This window comes from Anopheles stephensi, chromosome 3 (genome assembly GCF_013141755.1).
Source record: "Anopheles stephensi strain Indian chromosome 3, UCI_ANSTEP_V1.0, whole genome shotgun sequence".
NCBI lineage: Eukaryota > Metazoa > Arthropoda > Insecta > Diptera > Culicidae > Anopheles > Anopheles stephensi.
The window spans coordinates 9,573,649-9,589,657 of NC_050203.1; the positions used below are offsets into that span (position 1 = coordinate 9,573,649).

At 48.0% G+C, this 16,009-nt stretch overlaps 1 protein-coding gene across 7 annotated transcripts; it reads right to left on the reverse strand.

The window, feature by feature from the left end:
- Nucleotides 1-703: 703 nt before the first annotated feature.
- LOC118513056 (protein zer-1 homolog) lies at nucleotides 704-15,910 on the reverse strand. 7 transcript variants are annotated; one of them, XM_036058379.1, is made up of 11 exons: nucleotides 15,759-15,910; nucleotides 12,476-13,112; nucleotides 4,607-5,207; nucleotides 4,306-4,527; nucleotides 4,029-4,231; nucleotides 3,791-3,962; nucleotides 3,564-3,725; nucleotides 3,318-3,479; nucleotides 3,092-3,241; nucleotides 2,776-3,021; nucleotides 704-2,701 (listed from the first exon to the last, which is right to left on the reverse strand). In XM_036058379.1, exons 2-11 carry the CDS (start codon nucleotides 12,652-12,654, stop codon nucleotides 2,480-2,482), a joined length of 2,319 nt encoding a protein of 772 aa, XP_035914272.1. In that variant the 5' UTR covers nucleotides 12,655-13,112; nucleotides 15,759-15,910; the 3' UTR covers nucleotides 704-2,479. The 7 variants fall into 7 exon arrangements, with proteins under 7 accessions (XP_035914272.1, XP_035914273.1, XP_035914276.1 ...); XM_036058380.1 differs by having other exon boundaries at nucleotides 15,742-15,876; XM_036058383.1 differs by having other exon boundaries at nucleotides 15,668-15,785.
- Between the last annotated feature and the right edge of the window lie 99 nt (nucleotides 15,911-16,009).

Consider the following 16,009-nt stretch of genomic DNA (forward strand, 5'->3'; position numbering starts at 1 on the left):
TTCGATACTATATTCAATAATAATTCTTTTGCTGTATGGTCCACTTAATAAGTCAAGAAGACTCAACACTGCTGTACGATCTAGCATAGTACAGGCGCTTCTTTTTAATTCTTCGCGAAGTCTCCTGCCACATCGGCTTGCTTTAGCTGATCCTTGTAGAACTCTGTGTAATTGTTGCTTGTTGACTACGCAGATATTTTAACGTAACTAAACCATAACCAGGCAACGGTCTAAGTCAACGTAGATCCCTACGTCGATAATATCCAACAACTTGATCAATCAGGGAACTTGATTGCTGTGATGATCTCTGCAGGGCTGACTATCCGGCCACGGATAAAATTAAGTCACACAAAGCCAGAAAAGGTCAGAAAAGAAGAAGATGATCTTCAGGCGTTACTTAAGCGAGGTGCGTAGCGGTGGAAGGAGGCGTTACGCGAAGGACCACATGTTTGGAGGAGACGAGGAGTAGTAGGCGATGCCCATAATCTTCCGGCAGCTGAAGGCCTCTGGAAGCTTCCATCGTGGGTTCATGCACATCAACCGATCCAAATTTTGATGATTCTCTTGACGCTAATTTAAATAAATGATAAACATTTTACTTACCTGCAGAGCTCGCTGTGAACACTCCTCACTGGGCGTCCTACTCGCTCGCTGGATTCTCATCGATCATCATGGCTTCTGTGATAACTGTAGCAATTTTGGAAATGATTCTTCATATTTTATTGTTGCTGTTATTTGTTGTTCCTATTTTCTTATGCGTTCTTCTGATTTTAACAGGCGTTTGGCTTAGTAAACTCATTCCTCACGTTCATAGCGGCCCTCGCGACATTACGGTGCGCGATGTGACGAACTTCTACTACGAACCACCTAACTAAACGACCACCGATCGTTTGCTAACGCGTACTTTGGATACTTCGAGTGAGATGTTAGTATGTTATTAGAGCAGAGCGTGTTTTTGTTTCGCGACCGTCAGTCACAAACTGGACTGAGCAAGCAATCCAAAAAGAAGAGAAAGCAGTTATAGAGCGCATTACTCCAGCAACCAGAGCATGCTTCGATTTAATTTTCCCTCCGGTTGCAAAATTTAACCTGAACTGTTCGACATCCCATCCCAGCCCAGAATGTGGGAATCCCCCCCCCAGGAGATGGATGTCCTGATACATTGCGACAACGAAACACTTGTCACCGTCACACAACCATAACGAGTGAAATGAATCACCGAACGTGGGAGCATCGTTATTTAGTACGTAATATCATTCTTCGTTAACATTGTACAGAGGCTAGTGGGTTGGACTGATAACGTCTTACGCACACACGCACCTACGTAAGCAAGGGTTAATGGACGCTTCCGGTTAGATCTTCACGCGGGACAGTAAAACCGGTTCAGGGAACGATGACCAAAAGAGCAAACTCGGAAGGAAAACAAAACATTGCCAAATAGCTACCTGTCGCAAGCAAATCTGCAAGATAACAGATAACACAAGCGTTTTTGTTTTTCGTCTGAACGTGTTTTGCTTCTATTCCTTGCTCTGTTGCACTCTTTCACTCTTGCCATTAGCTCGCTATCACTTACACGCAGCACACTTGCATGTTTTCATCACCTTTCCATCGCCCGCTTCGACTGATTTAATATTCACTCTCATACGCACACTCACACTCACGCAAACGCACATGTACGCAGCACTATGGACTCTCCAGGCTTAACCGGGTGCAGTACTAATTGCTTCACACTATTTACACGCGCAAAACCGAAAAACAAAAGCCTTATCAACACATAACCCTAATCCTGCGGTGCTTTTCCACCTCCCACCAGTATCAATCCTTCCTTTCCGCATCCTATACACACAAGCTACGCATACGACACTGGAGACAGTGGCACGCGTAGTGACAGCCGCACCCATAACAACCACAGACACATTTCCTGAGCTTGTCAGAGAAGACAGAAGAAACCAAAAAAAAGAGGCTCACAAACGGCGCGGGAAGCCTAGCGCGTCTAAACGAAAACCAACAACAGAAGCAGAATCGAACGTAGGCAGCAAGATGAAAAGTAGGCATTTGATGGTACGTTCTCTATCTACAAAATGGCCGCCCAACGGAGAGATGTGGCTAACAACACTGTGCGTTACATTATCCTCACTCCATGCTACAACAATATCACTCCCTCACACCACTTACCATCGACGCGTACTTGCTTGCTTCGATTGGGTAACTGACATTTTTATTGCGCTCGCAGAATGTTTGCCTAAACAACAGGTCAGCAGCAGCACGCTCGCGGTGACGCCCGTCCGCTTGCCCCCTCTTGTGCCTTGCTTACTCTTCACATTATCGTGGCAATAGAAGCCAGTTGCTATTAGCCTTTTCAGTTTCCGCTTCCGCTCGCTACATATCACTTGTGATGCGCTACACACACACACACACACACACTATGTGTCCTATGCTGATGCTTGCCGATACTGCTAATAAAATGGGCGAATGGCTTTTAGCCGTCCAGCTCCATTACGTTTGGGTCCGTATTGTTGTTGCTGTTGTTGCCACCGGTCGTCGTCCCGTTCATCGGTTCGCTAAGATTGCGACAGTGCGTCAACACGATCTGGGCTAGCTCCTTGAGACGCGGATACGGCTGGGGATGATCGATCAGCTCCTGCAGCAGCTCTATACCGTGCTCTTGCTCCACCACCCGGCAGTATTTGGTCGGGTAGACCTGAAAGGCAAAGGATAGATGGAATGCTCTTGAGCGAATTCTTACGGCCTATTTTTGATCGATGAAACACCTACTTTGGTTAGATTCGCTAGTGCCCAGATGGCCCAATGTTGACACTGTGGCGTATGATAGCAGCGAATCAACCCGAGGATCGGCTCGAAGCTGCGATAGTTGATGTTACGCTCCGCCGACAGATCCCACCGTTCGATCGCTTCCACCATGCGGACCAAAACACTGTACCGCGTCGGTCTCGTAATCTTCCACGCGTCCGCACCGTCCGAAGCGATGTGGGCTAACACACCGGCCGCATTGTAGCTGACCTGTGTAAGGATAAGGATTTAGTAGTACGATTGATCCGTCTTCCGTCCGGTGCACACCCTCAATCCTAACCTCAATGCCGTCGCTGGACGAATCGAGCAAGTCGGAAAACTCGGTTATAAACTCGGGCGTCATAAGGCGTGGCCGCAGCTCCTTAACTTCCGCCACATTACCGAGCAAACCCATCATGTTGCGCAGCAGCTCGTCCCGGTCGGGGAATAGCTTTGGGGCAAAGAGAAGAGCAAAACACACGTTACTATCAATAAAATGGCTTTAAACCTGGCCATCGGCTGCTCACCTTCAGACAACCGAGGAAATATTCCATTCCGCGCCCATCGAGAAACCGTTCGCAGTTCTTTGCCGTCTCGTCGGTTACGTTCCACATGGTCGACCAGGCCACTTCCATCACGTCGTCAAAGACACGCCTCGATAATCGATCGTTGATCAAGTTCAGCATCGTCTGCGAATGATGATGAGGTGATAAGTGAAATGCTGTAATCAGGATATCCCGCGACCTCACACGGCCCCTAGTTTTATGGCTTACCGATATAGCACCGAGATCGCCCAAAAACAGCTTCTGGCTGCCGTCCACCTGGCAGGCTAGCGAATTTAGCAGATAGATTGCGATGCGCTGCACGAATCCTTCCTGCTCTCGGTACGATACGCCATGCAGCAAAATGTGTACCAGCCGCTCGTACTCAAACATCTGTAATGGAACGATTAAGGCTCAGTCAGTGTGATCTATACAGCTCCTAAGCCTAGGACACTTACCACATCAAGCGGTATGTTGAACTGACACAACGTTAAACACCCATTCCGCATCATCGTATCGTCCGTCAGGTGGGTGGACATACCGTTCAGCAGCGTGTGGATGATGTGATTCTTCAACGGCACGCCAAACTTCATCTTTTCCCTTCCTTTCACGATGTAGAACAAGGTGGCGCTGGAATGAATCCGGTCAATATTTAAACGTCCGTAGCAAAGGGACAGAGCCCTCATCTCAACCAACCTGCCACTAATCTGAATATTTTTCACGCGTATGTGCTTATCCATCGCCGTCAGAACGACGTCCAGCGCTTTGTGGATTTGTTTGCACGTTTCGAACCGCAACAGATGGTACAGGTCGTTCAGTACCTTCGTCAGCAGTTCGTGCCGGTCCTGATAAGCCACCGCAGCTACCAGGATCTGTTGTTCCGTTGCCTCACCAGCGACCTAAAAAAGGGTTTTGTGGAAACAAAACGGTTTAGTTTTCTGAAACCTCCCGCGTCCCGCCTAATGTAATTTACCCTCAGTGCCGGAATGTCGTGCCATTTGCACGCCGAGTGGGAAGTGTAGTAGATGCCGAGAAAATCCAACGGTCGATCCACCCGACTAACCAGCCCCGGGATGTCCGAACTGTTCCCCGTGCAGGAGCCAGCCCGTTCGGCCACTCCATCACCGGCCAGGTTCGTACCGGAGATGTCCAAATGTCGCAGGTTTGGTAGATTTTCAACTAAGTTTGCTAGCAACTGCAAAACGCGAGAAACAGACAACGGGGACATAGGTTAAAGGAACGTTCTGTCACCTGCCAACTGCCAAAACACTTACTTTGTTAGGCGTTAGATAGTTTCCGTCGACATTCGCACGCGACACGGACAGGTCGAGCGTTTCGAGATTTTTAAGCTTGCACAGCGTCGGGAACTCGTGCTCGAGCGGCCACACGTTGAACAGGATGAGGGTCCGCAGGTTCGGCAGATCCACCAGCGCCTTCAGGCTGAACTCCGCAAAGATGCACGCAGTCAGATCGAGATGGGTCAGCTCGGTCAGATGGCTGAACTGTATCGTAGGCTGCAGCACGACCCCGTTCAACTTCAGGCGCTGCAGCCGGGGCAACAGCAGCTGAAAGTCGATCGGTGTCTTCTCGTTCGGTTCGCTGTGCTTCAGCATATCCACGAACCGGCCCAGCTCGAGCGAACGCAGCTGCCGGCAGTGCTCGATCAGGATGTTCCAGGATGCGGTCGTGATCTTGTTGCAGTACCACATCGAGAGTGACTTGAGCGGGTGTCGCAACAGTATGCGCATGCCCTCGTTCGTGATGGTGCTGTTCCGCAGGCTGACATGGCGCAGCGGGGTCTTCTCCGTGTCGCGGAATATCTGGATGAAGCGATCGTTGATGTCCTGCCCGCAGTCCTGCTGGTAGCGGAGAAATCTGAAGGTGGAGCAATGACAGACGAAATCTTGATTAGCGTTGGGAGTTGTGTTTTAAACCACGCGCCAAGACTCAATTCTAGATCCACTCCAGCTGTTACCCATCATCATCAGGAGGATGGATCAGAAGCGTTTCTGGAGCTAAAAATGGCTCCGTCGTAGAGAGGTGTTGCTATTTTTGTCATTAAACTCATTTTCGCGCAAATGAACAATGTGCTCCACCCGGGCTTTGGAATGTTTAGTCGTGCATGTGCCATCAAGAATGCAGCAACGTCTATTTCGCCCCGGGAACCATGGGAAATGTAAATCATTTGCCTACACGGACGATTCGCCTGCTGCAGACGCATGCTGCTCCACAAATAGATTAAGCTCTTTGTCGTAAATCTAAGTAGCGTGAACAATATTTTGCCCCAAAAAGACCCGCAATGCGATAATTTTGCATTTCTAGACGGTGACAACGGCACAAAGCATTCCAAAGATTTGTCAGCAAAAGCAACAACACGTAGTCACGATGATTAAGGTTAGGCATCACCATCACGATCGCGAATCGCCCCAACATAAAAACAGAAGCCGCGAAATAAAAAAACAATCTAATCTTCTTTAGCTTTTCCCCTTTTCTTCCCAAGTCATTAAGCCACGAGCAGAACCAGCAAACAGCAGTCGCAAGAGGGACCCCCCGAAAGAGACCATCATATTTCGCGGCCATAATCATCATTCATTTCCCATGACCTTGCCCACCACCACCGCCGATACTTCGACGGACGGAGGAGAAAAGCAACGAAAACCGTCGCACGGAAAACGGAACCTCGTGTGCCGAGCAGCGGTCATTTTCTGCGGGCAAAGTCTGAAAGAGTCTGGCAGGTGGTGGTAAAGCAATTAAGCGCGGAAAACCGGCCCAAAATGACCGGCAATGATTGGTGTTTGATTAGTGATTTAGTAGCCTAAACACCGAGTCGAGAGAGAGCGAGTGAGAGAGGCTTATCTTTATGGCGCTGATTGAAATCGACCGGTGTTTTGTGAGTGAAGTTGCTAATGGAATTAAATCATTTAATCATAATCAATTATTAGGGGTTTTGAGCCGCCACGTTCTTCATCTTCATCAGCGTCGGAGGAGAGATCTCACAACAACTCCACAGCAAACCAACAAGGGCGGCAAAACATTCGATTAACTGAATTGACTAAGCTTGCGTACCAGTTGAGTGACAAGAAATTTTCAAAGCATACTGCCGATCGCATAGGCTAAATCCTCGGTCGTAAAGCTATGCCCCGGAGATCGCTCTGATCACCTTGACAGAAGACAGAAAACCGTGATCTTTACCCAAATTCTAGTTGATCAACTTTTAATTTGCTCACATCCGCCTATCCCATCAAAGAGTGGGCCCCATAAAACTCCGTTCAGATATTGCCCATTTCGGGACACGCTCATAAAATGAGATTCTATAACTGCTTGAAAGCAGTACAAACCCCGCTTTTTTCGTCGTCCAAGGTTACAACAAGGAATTCGCAAGGAATAAAAAAGCTTTCGACCTGTCGATGGTTGTCGGAGCACCTTCAGCAGCGCTCTTATCACAAACGGTGAATGGGCCGTCTACCGCCCCGCAAGGTTGTTGCTACTGGAACATCCGAGGCACGTACCGCAGACATGATTGAAACCACACGTGAATTTCACATGCGTACCGAGCACATCGGGCTGCGCCCAGGCTGATATGACTCAACTCAAGTTGACCCATCACCCAAACGTAAGAAGCGCAACATGATGTTGGCCAAAATTAATACTGATTACTACAAACGGCTACTGATACAACACACGCGTTAACCTTAGCTGACCAAACAATGTATGGAGTACTACTACAAACAGTCTCTGAGGTAAATTGAAACCAATAAGACAGGCACACGATCGTGCCTAAACCTTACTTAAGCGCCACTCTTTCTAAGAGATCTGGGTATTTCGACCAATTCTTCTGTATCTTCTTCCTTAGTACTTAGTACAACCTGAAGAAAGTTTGTGGTATGTCATATCTAACTATCAGTTTAGAGTAAAAACCAGTATCAGTGTAAGGTCTCCGGGTGGGATTGGATAATCGATTTTACCGTGTCCAAAGACTGGAGAGCATTGCGACTTACCCCCTACCCAAGATATTTAGCTTACCACAGTGCCTCGAAAATAGCCCGAAAAATGACGTTTTGTCCCGCCACCAGCCACCGAAGACCGAGATGAGATCCGATCCACGATCATCCAGTGTAGTACACCGAAGGTCATGGCACACGACCATGACACGATCCATGCATCGGTGATGCTATATGACGGCTTAAACTAGATACTGTTGCCACAGTTCGGTCTCAAATGCTGCTACGTAAGAATCGCAAGTTAATGCTAATAACTTAATACATCTCTCAGCCTCAGCTGTATTATTACATTCGCAATGCAAACAATGCACACCGAAGCTGACGAAATTCACGAACCGTAAACAATGTCGCGCACCGGTGACACTACTTCTCCATTTCAGTAGCCAACACAGGCCTAGCCTAAGCTTAACTAGCTTTGGCGTCATATGGATGACATTCTCCGCACAAACAGCGTCACGTCGTCGTCAATTTACCATTTTCAAGTGCACACGAGAGCCGCCGCCGCAGTACGGGCAGCCATTCACGAGGCCGCCCGCTGTTGCGCCTGTTGTTTGAAGGTTGGAATAGGCGGCCCGCGCACGCGCACACTCGCTCGCTACGTCCCATGCTCGCATATCCGAAAGGTTTCGCCGATTGCAGGTAATATATGACCAATTGTGGACTATCACACGCTGGCGCGACACGTTGCAGCCGCTCGATTTGTGACAATTGCCGGGGTGGCTCTGTTGTGCGGTGCACAACACACCATATTCCGGAGTGTGGCGATGCGGGACAGCAACACAACTAATTCGCCTCAGCGTAACTAACGAACTTTGTACAACGCGGCGTGACATTTGCGATGGCATCCCACAGCAATCAGCGAAGAAATTCATTTCTTCTGGAGCGATCCTCACGCGTGCGAGCGAGACACTGAGGAGCGAGACACTGAGGAAGTTCATTGACATAACTTATCACCAGTTGTTGAACAAATTGTACCATTTTTTATTTATTTTTCGGGCGATTTATTCTAGCAATCCCCGCTTAGTTTGGGTGTGCCTTATGTAATCCACATCCGCTTCGGTATGCAGATGAAGATTGGCCACCGGACTTGTGTGGCATCATCATCACCGCTCTTTGCTTATGATCCGTACTATCGCTCGAAGCTAAGAGTGCAAGGACAACTCGGGGCCGATGTCAATTACCACACAGCACCGAACCGTGTGTAGCTTTAACCTTTGTTTAACGAAATAATTAAAAGTACTGGGAGGAACAAATCATGGCGCAATCGACGTCCGACTTACGCAGTACGACTGAGCTCACCATAAACCTCCAACAGAAGTATGCGATGTACTTTATGGCAAAACAAATATTTCTGGTTGGCATTGGTGAAGTAAGAAGCGAACGCAACACAATGCAAGGAACAATCGAAAAATCGACCTTCAATTGCTTTCCGCTTTCCGGCCGAATAGACACACTACTCGGAGGAGGATTGCTCGATAAATTCTAAGCACTCTGTCGGAAGGGTATTCCACACCTTTCGTTGTCATTCGTGAGGTGCGTAGGCGAGGGCTGGTTGCTGGAGAACCGCCAGGGTCAGAGCACGCAATCTCAAGGGTGGGAGTTGTTCTGTTACATATCGTTAGCATTGCTACTTTACTTGCGCTGGACCCTCCAATGTATTCCCAACAAATCAAACACTAAGTTTGATTTAATTTCACCTTATTAGACGTAGATTCTAGTATCAGGTCTTAGAAATCCCAGATAATGCCGAACTACGGATCTCTCGCTCTCATTCGTCTCGTTGGACTTTAAACGATCCCGTGCAGAATAATGTCATGTTCAGATGCGCACATGCCAGAGCCGACAGACATGTGCCGATATCAGGCGATCAGACTGCACGGTATTTTAAAAGCGATCACCGCGTTGCTGTGTATACGTGCATGGTCGAATAGAACGCAATAAAGCGCGACATTCTAAGACGAATCAAGCCCAGCCCCAGCACAAGACAAGCGCTTCATGGTTCATGTTTTGTGCTATGAATAGCGCATGCTGTCGGTCTTCGTCTTGGTAAATAATGGGTGTGACAGGAGCAACAGGATGGCCCAACAGATAAACAAAACCAAAGCCCGAGAGTGCACTTTGAGTCCGGTCAAGGCACGTTCCTTTCACTTGAGGTTAATTTTAACACACACAGACACAGCACAAGCTCAATTATCGTCATTCCTTGTAGAATGAGATGTAGCAAAGGTGACGTCTGCCCTTGCGCTAATGAGAACAGCAATTTTGGGTTCCGAACTTAATGCGACCATTATGATGGCAAAGTGCGTAACTGGGTTTTGTTTATATCATCTGCATCTCGCCCGATGGTTTCGAAGAGCTACAAGGTTTTTGGGGTATGAAACCTTCATCCCTAACACTCACAGTTTCTATGAAATTGTTGAAGCATTTTTTTTTTAAACTTAAAGCAAAATAAATATGTTTTTGCATGAGGAAAATTCCATTAAACGCTACTCAAACACACCTATTGCACAGGCTGTTACAATTATAACGATTGCCTACTAACTGCAATTAGTCTGATAGCGCGCTTGCGGTTTTCATCAGTTGCAGCTCAGCGTACCGTAGTTGCAGTTCGCCCTGACCCATAACGGCGTGGCGTAAACCTTTCAACAGTATCCAGAGCAAAGTTAGTTGGCCAGCTGGCTTAAACCTAATCCCGAACGAAGGGACAACAAAGAACTCCAGCCCTTCATGTCGTCTTCCCGTCGCTCCAGCGAGCTCTTCTGAAGCTCGATCATCCCCTTCGTGAGCTGCAAAGTAGATCTCTACGAAGCCTACTTTCATAACAAAGAGAAGCTTGAAGAACGATAATATAGGGCTGCCCTGGAGAGGTTAGGAAAGGGCTGCTCGATAGGGAGCCATAAGTAGGGAGTCAAGTTTCACCGAAAGCAAACCGACAAACACCTGAACCACACACATCCGCCTACTCCGGTGTTGCTAGTCGAAGGAGCTACCGAGGACGGTAGGCTTCGTACCGTACCGAAGGAGCTGACGGGTCGGTTAGTTGGTTGGTTGTTGTGTGCAAAATATATACAAATCACGAAGCGATTTGAAGGATAAAAGAAGGTAGCTGCAGTTAGCAGGCAAGCGAAAACTGCATACACACTCGACCTTATCCACCACCCGCCTGTCGCCTTTCTGCCCAGCCCCCCCTACTGGGTTGCCTACCTCGCCTAGGCCTAACATAAAGAAAACCTGCTCTCGACTGCGAATGAACACGGGGCAGCGCACGGGGGTGCGTTCGAGTGAATGTTCACCCCCGGGAAAAAGGGGGAAGGAACATGAAGCGCGAGAGGGAATTGGCGAGAACGAGAATCGATTAGGCAAGGCTAAGATGGGGTGGAGGGTTGGAATGACGGGGCGGGAATCTTGCTGTACGTCGCAATAACTGCATCAAATCCACACAACGATTTTAATGCGCACACACAGAGAGACATGAGCCAACACTGGCTTCCGTTGTTAGCAGGCAGGGAACGTCAACCGATAGAGCTCCTTGAGATAGGGAGCGAAATTTTTCCAATTTCTGTTTAGGCAGAACTAACGACCCAAGTTTTAAATAGTGCCACGATGTTCAGAACGTTTTGAAGTACACTGAACCATATTTAAATAATGTGTCTTAGGTGGCCGAGGCGATAGCAACGCCGATGACAGAACTGGGGAACAAATCCCATTTAGACCATTCCCCCGTAGTGAGGACTGACCATCCGTGGTGTCATTAAGCCTAGTAAGCAATTATATGACCAGCATGACCACACAGATCGTTAACCGATACCTTCAATATGCTTTCAACTCCTCCAGAATCAAAAAAATATAAATATTTTATGTTTTCTAATTGATTGAAGGTGATAAACATCTTTTAGGGACATTTTGGTGTTAACATAAAGCCTTAGCTTATCAATCTCATAAATGTGCGAAAAAAAGAAGTTATTCCCCAAACTAGGAAGAATTTTGGCCTGTTATTTCTGGATTTGCTTGACAGTATTCGTAGCTAGGATGGTCGATCGAGAAACGCTTTAGGTTCCTGGGCTTCGGACCGCTTCAAAAACAAAAGCCTCTATAAATTAATTAAATTTAAAAATGGTAATTTTACTGCAAAAAACCTCCCATAATCGATTGCTAGCCCCTGTGCTGTGGCAAGAATGTTGCATCGGTATCAGCCAGAAGAATCGGGTCTCGGGACCCCTATACTGTACAGCACAAGCGCGCAACTGGAATCAGCTGATTAGCTGAGACGGAGCGATAGGAAAGGTTTTTCGGTTCGGCAATATCGGTGCTTGGAAAGTGTGCGCTGACCCAACCGAACCGAACTCGTCCGCCTTCCATTCCAAGGCCCCCTCTCTAGAACGGGATGGACAAATTATGTAACCATGCCATCGTGTGCACGTTGTTCTTACGATTCGGTGCCATAAAGGAGAATTCATGCAACACACTGCAACGGCCTGCCTGCCTGCACACTGCATTATCTCGGCCGCACATGCTCGTCCATGTGTGTGTGTGTGTATCTGGTGGCACGCGGCGGACACTCGTACCTAGAGCCGTAGTATTGCCGAAGCGCGTTACTACAGTCGTGGGGCCGTGGTGATAGAGAACTTGGTCCTAAACACACACACACACGCAGTTCGTCGCGTGTTCTTTGTTCCCTTTTTTGTTTCTTTGTATGCCCTTTTTGCGTATCGGCCAGTGAAAGGAAGAAAGCGTTGCGGTGTCGTGGCAATCTCTGCTAGCTCTACTGCTAACGGGAATACAGGCCCCATCGTACGCACACATTATCGAGGCTTTTTTTTCTTCTTAGCTTCTCCTGTCCCTGTACCTCACCGTGGTGTTGTGGACTGATAACACACAAACCAATTATTACAACAGGGTGGGCGCTGTGAGGTTGCTTATAATGTGGCAGGGACAGAACGCGCGGGAACCGCACCGTTCGTTTGCCTCGGTTTTGCATTGAATGGAAAGTTCACCAGTCCAGCTTTCACTCCACTCTCGACAGGGCCGATCGCGATGGTGCGTCATACGACGATCATCGCCAATGATCGTCGTTCAACACCCGGTGAAAGAAATAGGCCAACAGGACGAGCGAGCCCACAACTTTCGAACCAGCAAACTCACCTGTCGCAAATTTCGTTCGGCACCACGACGTCGTCCTTCAGCTCCAGCTGATGCGTGACCGGGTCGGTGTTGCAAATGACGTCGAGGTTCTTCGCCAGGTAGCGGATCGTCGTCTCCATCAGCGTCGGCAGCTCCTCGTCCACGATGCCGTTCTCTTTGAGTCGCACCCGCCCCAACATGTTTGTTTTACCGTAGCTTAACGATCGTGCTTTAATTTAAGCTTTTTCAAACGCACACACACGCACACACACTGAGCACTTAATCTGCCAGGGCAGAGAAGGGCTTACGCACTGAAACGGGCTCAACACACACTTGTGGTTCAGCGCTGTTTACTACGATGTTGTTGCCAATGCACTCTTTGTTTTCAAACACTATGATGACGCACTGCTGCTGTTGTCACTTGGCACGTGTATACACACAAGGGGGGTGCGCGAGCGTATGAGTGTGTGGTTCGATTTGAATTTGAATATTGTATTACGTTGTCGCTTACAACCTATGCCTCCAGAAACTTAAAACTAAATCACTACCACACCAGGCGACGCTCCTACACACACACACACCGAACACACACTTTAAGGTGGGGAGGATTTTTTCCTTTCCGGATCGATTTTTCACGCTCAATTAATTGTTTTCAACACTGCAATAAGAAGAACAAACCAATGTAACAACAATCTACACTAAACACTGTCAACACTGTCAAACACCTTTATGCCACAGAGCTCCAGCGAAGCAGTCGTTAGCCTTGTCGTCGTCATTCTATGCTTTCTTCCAGCTAGACAACACCATCACACCATTCCGTACTACACGCGCGAGGAGGTTGATGATGACGTCGTAACGTAAACAAATGTGCTGCTGCTGGTGCTCATCGCCCAACACTGTCAGCAGCCTGTCTCTCGGTAGGAAAGAGAGCGACGATGGGTTTGGGGAGCGAGCGAGAGAGCACACAGACTAAGAATGAAAACTGATTGCGTGCTCTTTCGCGCTCAGCACAATCTATGCTTATGCTTGCCCTCCACCGGCAGCTACTGGTTTAGCCATTTACCGTTAAAATGGGAGATGTTATCCCCCGTTTTGGGTTTCTTTGTTGTTGCCCTGTCTCTACATTGCCAGCTGTCAGCATAAATGCAACTCCACACACACGACCACACACAGAAACACACTTCAAACGACCAGCAGCACCATGATTCAACCGTATTTTGCGTATCGTAGTAGCCTGGGCATTTGCGTTCCGAACACGTTTGATAACAACAATTTAACATTAACACACCAACAGGTACAAGCGAAGCAACATTTTGGCACACCTAATCGGGTATGATTTGTTTTCTTTTTCTCGATTCCCTTCTGTACATGTTACATGTGCATCGGTATGAATCATCACGTGCAGTGCGTGTTACAATCCCTCACTCTCCGTTTCTGTACACTATTTTGAAACTAGAATCGATTTTGCACTACAAAAAAAAAGCTGCCTCACATGACACAACACACACACATACACAGACGACGACGAATCGATCCAGCAATCTTTATGACTGACGAACGGCAATCGCTTTGCTTCGCTGCCCATATTATCAACGGCTACGAAACAGAAGCCTGCTCAAAGTAACGCATGCTTGTAATCTCGGGGTTTTGTACTATCGCAAGTAAACAATTACATCGAGTGCAGTATGTGTGTATGTGTGTGTGTACTTTTAAACAATACAACAAAAAAAAAAGGAAAACTACAATCTGTGCAAAATGACAACGGGCGACGATGACGAACGGGAGGGCGAGATAATTTTGATACGCAATGGGATTTGAACGCTGACTAGTGTAGTAAGCCTTGCCCATCTGTACTGACGTTTCATTTGTTTGTTTTTGTCGCATTTTTTTCCTCCTCAAACCACTTCCTCGTCGCCTGCCGTCTCGTCGACCAACCTGTCGATCCCGCACCTCGCCTTTGATTTCCCGACACAGGCAGCGCGGGGATTCACGCTGGTGGGGATGAATGGAGGGCGTGAATGGATGGTCGTGGAGGACCTTTCACGGTGACCCTCGGTACTACCAGCCACAACGCCGGTCGCATGTAACCAGGGGACAGCCAGGACGCGGATGACGGACGGTTGTCCGAAGAGATGGACGTGAAAATCAGAAAATCTAAAAATACATTGACTTGTGTGTGTTTTTCCCTCTCTCTCTCTCTTTTTGGCTTGCTTTGGGAGGGTTGTTGTTGTAGTATTATTCTCGACCGCTTTTCCGCCCTGAACAGGGAGGGAAAAAATAGCATTCTTACTGCATGCAAACGTACATGCACACACACACAAACACACGTCGGTACGCATATACTACTACACCACATCCACATGATCTCAATGCCATTGCAGTGTGGGTTTTTTTCTTCGCCTCCTACTCCCATCAACCTGGCTGTCTTTCGGTAACCCTTGTCAACCATCAGCCACGAGCCACGAAAAGGTGGATTATCCCGATACGGATTCGATCAGCCAATCCGTCAGCAGCTGTTTCGAACATCGACCATCCTGTTTGTGCATCCAATCCATCCGCCACCTGTTTTCTATTCGTGGGCCGTTTTGCTTTTTTTTTTGCACCGTTTTTATCATCATTGTTGGCACGACGAGGACGACCTTGATGGTGCCTCCTCAGCACGCTTCTCACGGTGCGCTTCCAACCCGCTCCAACACGATAAACACCGAGAGTTAGCCTTGCTAATTTTTTCTTCCATCTTTCCCATCATCTTTCGCCTGGTTTTCTCCATCGGCTACGTCACACCAGCGGATATGACACATACGCCTCAGTGTGTTTGTGTGTGAGTGTGTGTGTTGTTATGCTTATTGTGCACCAGCTGAAACCAACATTCGTCGACCAGTCTACCGTCTTCTGCTGCCTCCAGCCCTGCAACCCCTTTAAAGAAGTGCTCCTTCCCCATACACGCACACAAAAGGTGTACCACATGATTCAGAATGCTCGACAAAAACGCACCACGAGCAGTTTTTATACGGCCCACTCGTGGGGGGGCTCTCTCACACACTTCTCGATCAGATCGGGTTTTTTTTCAGGCGATGATGTGTTTCACAACGCAATACGAACGACCGAACGAACGGAAAAAAACTATCTGCGCCCACTTCCGCATCGAGAAGTTTCGTGGTGCCAATGAGGGGAAGATTCCCAGAATTCTTGCATTAATGTTATCGACATCACTTTTCACACAATCATGCTGCTGCTGCAACCATCGATCGATGGAAGCCACGGCGAGCCACTGCACTGCGATGCACCTTACGAGGAGCCAAACCTTTAACGGGTGCGATTCAGCTACACTGTATTCACGGAACCGAACCGTATCGTAGTTTCGCAAAATTTCACACCACTTTCCTAGAATTTGCTGCCCGTTCGGCATAAATATGTAAAAACAGCAGGTCCGTACATCGAGGACGCTTTGACAGTGAGGCGCTGAATTTGAACGGACTGGGGGAGAACGTTCCGGTGACTTTTTTCTATTATTTTTCAGGCAATTGGGAATGTCGTCCGCTGAATTTAGTAACT

Coding starts and splice junctions, on each gene's coding strand:
- LOC118513056 (XM_036058378.1), bottom strand. CDS start 12,654: ATGTTGGGGCGGGTGCGACTCAAAGAGAACGGCATCGTGGACGAGGAG. Junction 5,208..12,475: donor CCGAACGAAATTTGCGACAG/GTGAGTTTGCTG, acceptor CTCCACCTTCAG/ATTTCTCCGCTACCAGCAGG. Junction 4,528..4,606: donor ACTATCTAACGCCTAACAAA/GTAAGTGTTTTG, acceptor CGCGTTTTGCAG/TTGCTAGCAAACTTAGTTGA.